This window comes from Austrofundulus limnaeus, unplaced genomic scaffold, assembly GCF_001266775.1.
Source record: "Austrofundulus limnaeus strain Quisiro unplaced genomic scaffold, Austrofundulus_limnaeus-1.0 Scaffold35, whole genome shotgun sequence".
In the NCBI taxonomy this organism is placed as follows: domain Eukaryota; kingdom Metazoa; phylum Chordata; class Actinopteri; order Cyprinodontiformes; family Rivulidae; genus Austrofundulus; species Austrofundulus limnaeus.
This window is the reverse complement of record NW_013952437.1, coordinates 445,774-456,242: the sequence shown is the minus strand read 5'-3', so window position 1 is coordinate 456,242 and position 10,469 is coordinate 445,774. Positions and strand designations below refer to the sequence as shown.

General features: G+C 37.7%; 2 protein-coding genes across 3 annotated transcripts in view; both read left to right on the top strand.

Moving 5' to 3' along the window:
• The window catches only part of LOC106516176 (twinfilin-2), a 14,751-nt gene extending 13,516 nt beyond the window's left edge, over window positions 1-1,235 (top strand). For both annotated transcript variants that reach the window (XM_014006392.1, XM_014006390.1), the window contains 2 exons: window positions 722-843; window positions 918-1,235. In XM_014006392.1, coding sequence (XP_013861846.1) covers window positions 722-843; window positions 918-1,082 — 287 coding nt within the window. In that variant the 3' untranslated portion in view covers window positions 1,083-1,235. The remainder of the gene's footprint in view (window positions 1-721; window positions 844-917) is intronic.
• Window positions 1,236-1,701: 466 nt separating this feature from the next.
• cishb (cytokine inducible SH2-containing protein b) lies at window positions 1,702-9,066 on the top strand. The gene is made up of 3 exons (XM_014006394.1): window positions 1,702-5,201; window positions 5,793-5,946; window positions 7,073-9,066. Exons 2-3 carry the CDS (start codon window positions 5,808-5,810, stop codon window positions 7,570-7,572), a joined length of 639 nt encoding a protein of 212 aa, XP_013861848.1. The 5' UTR covers window positions 1,702-5,201; window positions 5,793-5,807; the 3' UTR covers window positions 7,573-9,066.
• The last annotated feature ends 1,403 nt before the right edge of the window (window positions 9,067-10,469 follow it).

The following is a 10,469-nucleotide window of genomic DNA, read 5'->3' as shown; positions in this document are numbered from 1 at the left end:
CGTCCGTGTAATGTATTTTTAAACTTTTAGTTTAAAAATTATATAAACTAAACAGCCTACAGTATTTTTACAGTCTTTATTTTTCAGTTAAAATATTAATCAAATACAGTCTAATGTTACAACTAATCGGGGATCCCTTTAAAAGGCGGTAATTCAACCATTTAAGACTTACTGAGATGACATTTGGTGTGAAGTAGCTAAGAATGATCACATGTCCATTGCCGATGCTAATCCCAAAATAAGCTAACAGCTAATGCTAATTTTACAAAGGGCTATAATTCAGCCAGTTTTAAACATACACAACTAAAAATTTATATAGTACAGTAGTATCAGAGAACAATCTTTAACAAACTCTAAAAGTAAATAGAAAATCCCAGATTCCCATCCACTTGCCACCTTGGCTGGCCACCCCTAATTTTTGATATTGCTTAAAAAATTATCTCTAAATAATGCATGTGTGGATAGTACGGAACAATATTACTGTGAGCCAATTCAACATGATACAAAATATTGTTTTTCTGAGTTACAACATTTGTAACAGACAAAAGATGGTTCATTTGCTAAGTAAAATATATTAAACATTAAGTTGTTTAAATTCTGTTTTGCAGTGAGTTGAAAATAAACTTCAGCCTGATTAAACAAACTTTCTCATGGAGTTAAATACTCTGAATCCAGAGTCATATAGTTTGTTAAAATAAAATAAATCTTCCATCTGTTCCAGTGTTCATATATTCAATGCCTGGGTACACCTGCAGCATCAAGGAGAGGATGCTGTACTCCAGCTGTAAGAACAGGTTACTGGATGAGGTGGAGAGAGACTATCAGCTGGAGGTCAACAAGAAGGTATGGCTCGCACGTTTCTGTTCAGGTTCAGAGCACCAGAAGCTCAGTCGTCACAAGGTGCTCTTTGTGCGCAGATGGAGATCGACAGCGGCGATGGTCTGACAGAAGAATTCTTYTATGAAGAGGTGCATCCCATGGAGCAGACCCTAAAGCAGGCCTTTGCTAAGCCTCGTGGACCAGGAGGGAAGAGGGGCAACAAACGCATCATCAAGAGTCCTGGAGAGAACGGGGAAGATTAGACATCATACACACTCACCCCCCACCCACCCACACGCACACACACATATATAACACAATCAAATGTAATGATGTTTAAGAATTAATCAAGCATTTGACTGTTTAACTTTTAAAAGAGAGTTTACGTTTCACAATAAAACATAAGGAAATGCTAATGTAAGGGAAGCAGCTGCTAAATGTTAAAGTGATGCATCTTTATGCAGATAATTATTGACAGTTCTTGTTCTGTATTCTCAGACTCTTCTGGTCCAACAGTGATTCAGTTGTTACATAATGATGCTGTGCAGCCAAAGGTTTTTACAAATCCACAGAAAGATCCACACAAAGAACTATAAAATGAGGACGAATAGACAGCTGAGCACWTTTTTAAAAGACAAAAAGCCTGATTATGCTTTTAAATTGTTTATTTCTCTTAGTTTAGTATGTGGGGCTTTTATCTCTGTTAAAGATCTGTAAAGAAACGACAGAGAAACATATTTGCATAATTCATATCTATTTGATTGACAAGTACAAATACAATATTTCAGTTTTTGTTGTGACGTCATCATCCTGCAACAAAAGCAAACGCTAATGATGCTAATGCTGCTAACGCTGCTAACATTGAAGATGACATTTAAATTTTTAATTCTAAATGTTTTCATTGAAAACAATATGGATGATACCTGTGGTCTGGCAGTTTGAAGTGCAGCTCGGACACCAGCCGCATCAGCAAGTCTGATGTCTTTTAGAGAAGCGTTAAAATGCCTGACATGCATCTTCAAATACAAAAAGTAAAAAAAACGCTTTATATTTATGAAACTTGGCATAAAACACAATTTTATTAATTTTGTCACATAACTGGCATATTTTTAATTTAGATTGGACGAAACAAACAGGAAGTGACATCAAAGTTGATCTCTTTAAGAAATCACATTTTCAGGTCTTTGCTTATTAAAGCAATGTTGTTTGAACTCTGATACTTCATTTATCTCTGATAGTGACTTAAATAATCTCAAGAAACATCAGATTTTTCTCTACAGTCTATGCATTGTAGTAATCCTCTGTTTACATTCAGACATTCCCCTTTGACATCACTTCCTGTTACTTCACATGTGAATATCTCAACACCTGTTCATCGCAGTGGCATGAAATGTTTGTTGTAAAAAGTTATTAGTATTACCTTTCCAAAAATGCATTCATATTTATTACAAAAATTTGATGTCACAGGCACTTTAACAGTGTTAGCACTTAGCAGCAGTTGCTTTTATCTCAGGATGATGACATCCTTAGAAGAGCCGAGCACCAACAGCAAACACTGCATTACATTGTGAAACCTTAACATTTTGCCACATTTACATTTATTATTTTTTTACATTTAGATTTAGGATTATARATTTAAACACAGCATTTAAATTTAATATTTAGTTTAAAAAATAGCAAAATGTAAGAACAGTGAGCTAAATTATAAAYTGTTGGTGGAAAATCTTTGGCTAGGAATTTTCCCCTTAGAAAGTGAGCTAATTATTGAAAATGTGTTAGTGACATTTTTAGACATTTTATTCTACACTTGGCACCCCAAAACCAACATCATTATTTCTAACTTCATGATCTGATTTTATTTTGGATTCATTCGTTTGCATTGAGTACCGTTAATCTACTCTGCAGCTAAAACATTTTTAATGAGTGTCCCTGCAGTGAGCCGTGACTTTAAATAAAATAAACATTTTTGGATTAAAAACTTACTATTATAGCATTTAAATAAATCCTCTTCTGTGTTGTCATTTCCTTAATACTTTTACAATTTTTCTAGCATTTCTCTTACACTTCAATTTATAAAAGTCACAAGTAAATGCTGTGGAATTATTAGTCARGTTTCTCAGACCCAAATTTTACTGATCAGGCCCAAGTTTAAAATAATAATAATAATAAAAAAACAACTGCAGATGCCTTCATCGGCCATCAAATCGAGGTTTGACTACACTCACATGAAGGCTGTTGTTTTACACACTTCTGCAATAAAAGTATTTGATGTATTTTCCATCAGTGTGTGTGTTTTCTTATTTCTTTCTCTGTAGCTGAACGTGTGTGAAGTCATGCAGACCATGTGATATTACAGACTGTAAACCTCAAACTCATCATCACACTTTATCCATTCTCTGTCTGACTCCATTGCATTTTTCTTATTAGGATTATTTGGAAAAAGCAGAATTGTAGCCTTTGCTCTCAGGCTTTCATCCCCAGCTGCGTTTGCAAACTGACTGGGGTAACGAGGCGTTCTCATACTCTGACCCCTCCAGCTGGAACACATTTCTGCAGAATCATGCCTTTAATGAGTTTTTGATTATTGCTTTATGCTAATGTATTTTTTTTATTATTTTTTATTTATTTGTTGATTAATATGTTTACTGATTATTGATTTATTTGTTTTATTTGTTCATAACAGGTCTCTCTTGCAAATGAGAAGTGTTTCTGAGTGAGACTAACATGTATAAATAAAGGGGAAAGAAAGACAGGCAGGCAGCAGCAGGGGTCACGGGGTTGTGTGTGTGCGTGCGTGCGTGCGTTTTCCAAGAAGGCGCTCTACCCAGAAGCCCTCGGCTGTGCACTCTGATGCTTTCATGCCTCACGGGAAACACCACTGATGTGAATATTTCTTCTTGGAAACAGGCTTCAGAGCTGAACAGCCATTTTCAAGTGGTCATTATCTTGATACATAAGAACTACAGGCTGAGTTCATGATGAATCGAGAACACGCTTAAAAGGATGGTAAATTCCAAGAAAAACAAATTTACACCTCGACGAGAACTTCTTGTCATTATAGCTTAATAAGACATGATTACATTCTAGAAAGTCCTAGTTTAAAGAAAACTGCAGAAGGTAATGAGTAATTTTGTGAACTGTTTTGCTTTAAGTATTTGGTTTGGTAAATATTGTCAAAAGATACAGCTCATTTAAATAAAGTTATTGATTAAAAGCCTTTCAGGACAAAGTAATGTTTACATTTTCTAACATAGCTTCACTCAGCTGCTTCAGACGTGACAGGAAGTGGTGCCTTCAATGTAAAAGGTTCAAAATTGACATTAAAATGACAGAAACCACATTAGGAAAGTGTGGTCAGCTTTAAATTATTATCTTTTTTTTTAATGGAGCCAAAATATAAAATAAAGATAAGAATACTATTTTTAAAAAGGGTGATCATGCAAGAATATATTTGTCTTTCAACCAAACATCTCATAAACCGCACCATACGATTCAATGAACTCCGAAAGTAATCATTCAGTGAACATCTAAGATTATCTTTTGGTGTCTTCTTTTTACAGATGATGAGATTAAATTTGATGTGGTTGTAGCTGAGAGTCGTCCTAACATACTTGAAGCACTAAGATGGTAGTTTTGCTTTAATAAGGGGGCCTTTGTTATGCAATTCTYATATAAGCAAGGGTGTAATCCCCATCCTAAAAGTTGGGAGGACACAATTTAAAGGTCTTTTTTTTCCTGCTTTGGTTGAAATAAGTGGGGGGACAGAGGGCACAGATGTGGGATGTGGGGGGACATGTCCCACCCTGTATATGGTGGTTACGTCCATGGATATAAGATGCAATAAAGCAGCCATGTTCATGAAGATTCCTACATAATAAATCTCTGAAAGTGTTCCTGTGTTAGTGTTAGACTTGAGACTGAACAGAGCTGGTGTTTTATTGTATTTTTTTTCTTATTATTCCTCTCATTTTAATGAGAAATAAATGTCTGAGTCAGCTGCTGGGGTCTTTGATTGTGTCTTATGTTGACATCTGTAGAGGAAGTAGTGTGTGTTGTTGTGTTGATCCGCTGGGCTGCAACCTTTTTCCTGTCACTGCAGGCTGCTGAAACACAAAACCTTTCCTGGAAACAGATTCCCAGGAAGCTGAGCTCTGTCAGCCTGCCTGAACTCAGCTGCTGCTGTCTGAGCTGCACTTTTCACAGAGCTGCCCCTCCGACACAGACGCACTTTTTATTTCCAGCAGACTCCACCAAAATCTTTTTCCTTCTTTTGCCTCTTATGATGATCAAACATTCACTGTGAGAATCATCAGATTTCCCTTCTTCACCTCCACCACTTTCTCAAGTTTTTTCTCAATCTTTTGGACTTTTCATGATTTAAGGTAAAAAAATATTTRATTTATATTTGACTGTGTTTGAGCATGTGGTTGTATTTTTCTATAAAACAACATGTTATGGAAGCAATAAACTAAAACAGCCACTGATAGACATCCCATTATTCTGTGTTTTACTTGTAAATCCAGGTGTTGTGTGAGRTAACATGTCAACATGGCGTTTATACCACTGTTGTGTTTTTCCTGCGCTCAGGAAAATGCAACTTTATGACACTATAGACATTTTCTGCATACATTTATTTCATGATTGCATTTACCAAGGAAAATATGAGTTAATATTCTTAAAAATGTCTGACTTATGAATTTGCTATATATCCATATTGTTTAATGTTTTAATGGTTTGATTAGTTTAAACTTTGTTGCTCATTTTGAAAAAAAATTGAATATTTGTGCTTAAATATAAAACAAAATTCTGCATATTTAACATTTGACTTGAGAAATTTTCTACCATTTCATTTAATCATTATCTTGAAGCAATGTTTGTTTTTACAAAGATAACAGAGATTACACATGCAGAAGAAACTAAGTTAGTTACACATCAGTAAATTCTTGATCCGTGGTTTTTYTTCACTCTGGCAGGTCTGTGGAACAGGAATGGTAGCCCGGACGGTCACCATTTTGCATTATGAGGAACAAGAAAGTTCCTGCTGCGCACATCCTTCTCCTCCACAGTGGGATCCTGCAGAAGATCTGCGCTGCATCACAGCCAACTTCCAGTACCTTCAGGCCTCAGGTAAACCTCCAGTTATATCCTTTAAAATCATTACTCAGATTTTTAATATCTTACCTGTTGTAGATAAGGGATTTGAACAACCTCAGTCTGGGGAAAAAAGAGTTTAAATCTGACTGGATGGACAAAATTAATAGCTGGTCTGAGCATGATAAAGCACTAATACCACCGCCAGCAGCTAGCTGTAGCACTTCCACTACAGCTTGTGTGAACTTCTAGTAGGACATTAGACTGGTTAAAACCAGACCCTTGTCCTTCACTTTGCTTCGTACAAGGGTCTGGACTCGCTGCTATAGGGAAGCGATTCTTGCTAGACGCGTGGCCTCTGTTGAGGTGTGTGTGCATGCGTGCGTGCGTGTGTGTGTGTGTGTCGCTGTGAAAGAGGCTAAGTTAAGAAGTTAACCGGAAATCGCGTGTGCTGTAAACAACCCTACAGGAGAAAAGTACCGAGCCGAACGTGACGACTGTAAATGAYAGCTGCTGCTTTGTCAGTCAATTTAATTTAATTTGGAAGCGTTATCAACACAGACTGGCTTCATTCACTTCCTCCAATGCCATTGCTAAACTAACTAGCAGACACTGTGCTGAAAATCGACATTCTGTTCTCTGATTGGTTCGGCTAAAAATCTGCCAGCGAAATCCTTGTCAATGGGAGAAGTCCCAGACGAAGCAGAGAAGCAAAACTAGAATTGAGCGCAGCTGCATAGGAAGGCAAGGGCCAGGCTAGTAGGACATGTTTACAATATTGAAATTTTCAAAAAGAGGAATTGTTTTATGGCAGCAGTTAAATTTGACCTTAGCAACTGTCAGACTAGCCATTAGTTCATCAGTCTGACCAGAAATAAGCTCAATGGCTGTTTGAATTATCAACTCATTTCATACACAGTGAGTCAGACTTTTTATAGTGCTGTTGGAAACTTTACCTGGAATTTAGTATCCACTATGTAGTTTCCTCACATGGTCCAGTACATTTAGAACATTTTCCAAACTGAGGTTGTTCAAAAAACTATCTGTAACAAGTAAGATATTGATTCTTTAGCTTGCCTACAGAGCCCCACTTGTAAAACTTGAACCATTTTACACTGTACACGTCTGTTTAAAACAGCATTTGATGTTTTTTTTTTCCTAGGTTGGTACTGGGGGTCTATCTCAGCCAGTGAAGCTCGAGAAGCTCTCCTCACCAAGTCTGAGGGCACGTTCCTGGTGCGGGACAGCAGCCACCCTCAGTACATGATGGCCCTGTCTGTGAAGACCCGCTGTGGGCCTACCAGCGTGCGTATAGAGTACAAGAAGGGCCGTTTCTGGCTAGACTCCACTACGTCTCACCTGCCTCACCTCCAGACTTTCCCAGATGTTCTGAGCCTCATCCAGCACTACACGGTCTCAGGCCAGACGGCGCAGGACCTGTCGTCGGTGCAGCCGCAAACAAAGCCAGACCACACGGAGCGAGCAGACAAAGACAGCGGAGTCCCCCTGAAGCTGGTGCAACCTCTGCACAGCCTGCAAGGTTTTCCTTCTTTGCAGCACCTGACGCGGCTCGCCATCAACAAACACACAAACTGCACCGACCAGCTGCCCCTCCCCAAGCCGCTGCTGCGTTTCCTGCAGAACTACCCTTTCTTCATATAAAGACAGCCGTCAGTCAGACTCATTGGGGCAAAAGAGAGACAGGAGCGTGGTCAGGATTACGCTCCGTGACCACATGCTGTGAAAGTGGGAAAGCATCGGGTCTCACGCTGCAGAGACGGTCCAGGTGGAGAAAACTGTCGTGAAGATTCAGTGAACCTCAGTGTTACCTGACTGAATGAGTTCAGTCTTAATCCAGGACAGAAACATTGTTCTCTAAATTATTTACATGTTTACATGTTTACATGCCTTGTAGCTACTGTGAAATGTGCAATCTGTGAGGGTTTTTTTTTTTCTTGCTGTTGTTTTCTTTATTTTTGGAAAGTGGTTCTGTTTTCAAATGAGCCAGTCAGCTCCAAGTTATAAATAATAAATCTCAAAAATTAATAAATTAGGATGTTTCGTTAATCTAGTAGATTTACTGGGCGAATTCATCTTTGCTGCTCTTCAGGGTTGGTTTGAAAGGGTTTTCAGCAAAATATATTCACTATGCAAAATAAATTATTGTCGTATTAAGTTGCTATGCAGTCATTTCAAAATCCCCTCAGAAAACTGTATACTTAAATTATTTATTGTTCTGAATGTTTTGATACATAACAGTTTATGGATGATTTTATTCCATGTTATATTAAATGTTATGACTACAAGTTCAAATATTTGAAGGTACGCTGTCTCTCTGATGCACAGACCGGAGAACCAACAGTGGTTTACATCTTGTTTTGTATTTTCTATGCATTTATTAGAAATCAGATATTGTTCTTTTAAGAGGGGAGACAAGGTTTCCTTTTATTATCATTTCATTACCAGCGAAGGCTCTTCTGCAAAAGCTGCAGCTGATGAAAGACATCTGTAATCAAATTGGTTTTATTCTCAAAAGGAAGACGAGAGTTGCCTTCAGAGAAAAAAAAAACTATTTTCTTTCATTTTAATAGCTTGACCACTTCACATACAGCTGAATGGGAGGTATTACCATTTTCTTGGAAACGCATCTGAGTTGGTTTTCCACGAGTTGGAACTGAGCAGCACTGAGAAAGCCTCTTATCAGGATTAGAGTCAGAGCTGCAGTTATTAGAACACTGCTGCACCAAACTAGAGGTGAGAAAGTAGTTTTGTTTGTCCCTTCAAGCCTGCAATTCTGGAAAATCATTTCTTGTAAAAAAAAAAAAAAAAAAAAGAAATAAAAATCCAAGCACTTTCCTCAGTTGGAGTTTGGTCAAAAATAATATTCCTCTCTTCATGTGTTTGATGTTTTTATTTGCAGAGTATTTGCAATCGTATGTGTTTGTGTTTTTTTACTTGAGTGAAAGTGGACTTCAGATTTTAAAAAATGCTAAAGTGCATTAATAAAAGTCTGATTTAAAACATTTAGATTAGAAGAACATCAGTATTATTTACTCTTGTTTGTACTGAAATACTTAACATACTTAATACGAACTTACTTCTTTAAACTTATTGACACATATTTCATGTATATGAATGTAATAAAGATACTTTTTTAAAACACATGTGTTTTTTATGTGTAAATATATTAATATAGATTTTATATATAAATTAACCGTGTATAATATAGATGGTCAAAGGATTAATTTGTTGTTTTTTTTAAGGGGTTTTCTGTGAAAACGTTATCAAAAGTCAGTGTCCTAACTGCAGTAGAAATCATTTGGAGCAGTTTCAGAAGTGATCTTTTTACAGTTAAGTGTGTTTCAATAGACCGGAAGTAGGCATGAAAATACAGTATCTAGACCCCAATGCGTTGCAAAATACTGACTTTGAGCATGCTCGGTAGTAACTGTTCAACAGCTAGTCAGAACAGGAACAGTTTGAAAGCAAATTGCTGCTGTATTTAAACAACTGCTGTCCCAAAATAGCTGTAGAAGTTCATTTAAACACTGTGTCATAAACTTTTACGCTACAATTACTTTGAATTAGATGGTTATTTATATTTTTGGAACAAAGATTTTTCTTATTCCATGGGAGGACATGTCAGGTGGGACCTCTGTTCTTTTCTGTTCTGGATATATATCTGGACTCKGATCACTGGATTCTACAGATTGGCTTGGTGGTCTCCTGATGTTCTGCAAAACAGCGTCAGTGGCTGTTCATCTCCTGGCTGACTGACCAATTTGATGGGTGACCGTATTCTATCAGCACTTGGACATTGTGCCTACATTGTGCCTTGAGCGAGCTGGACTCGGTCTGCAAGTGGTTCTATTGAAGGTCGCGGGCCGGCTGTCGTCCCTGGACTTTGCTGGCCTGATGGAATTCATCTTGGAGAAAGCTGATAGTTTTGGCTCGGCAGAATATGTCCACACCATTTGCCTGATTGGAATCGCCACCTTCAGAGTACCAGCAGAAACACTAAAGCAGATGGAAAATTGTTTATGGTCTGCCTGTCTCTTCTGTTCCCAAAACAACTGATTACGGAATCTGGATCTCCCTGACAACAGCCTTGATCTGTTGACTAAATTCTTCCTGGCTGGATATGTCGACAAGGCTGTGCCCCATACCTTTCCCCACTCCTCTCACCCATCTAATCTGTTTCCAGAGCAGGCTGAAAGCTGCACAGAAATGAACAGTTCCATCAATATTTCTGAACTATGGCTGCGCTGATTTTGGGGACTGTATTCTTCGTGGCCCCTAAACTCACTTACTCTGGCTAATAAAGTTGCTATGCAGAGGTTTTTTCATAAACACCATAGTGTGTCACAGTGTTGATATAATATGATGTTATTGCTTTTTCTGTCATCTTCCCTTCCCCTTCTGTATTTTTCAGTTTTTCTTTGTTTCTAAGATGGCGCCACGGTAGGCAGCCTGTTACTGCAACTCCACTGTTTTGAGCTGTTGTAATGTTCAAATTTTCCCACTGTGGGATCAATAAAATTCTATCTATCTATCTATCT

Excerpts from the sequence above, each read along its gene's own strand:
- cishb (XM_014006394.1), top strand. The coding sequence starts at position 5,808 with ATGGTAGCCCGGACGGTCACCATTTTGCATTATGAGGAACAAGAAAGT. Across the intron at positions 5,947-7,072 it reads CCAGTACCTTCAGGCCTCAG|GTTGGTACTGGGGGTCTATC; the intron begins GTAAACCTCCAG and ends TTTTTTTCCTAG.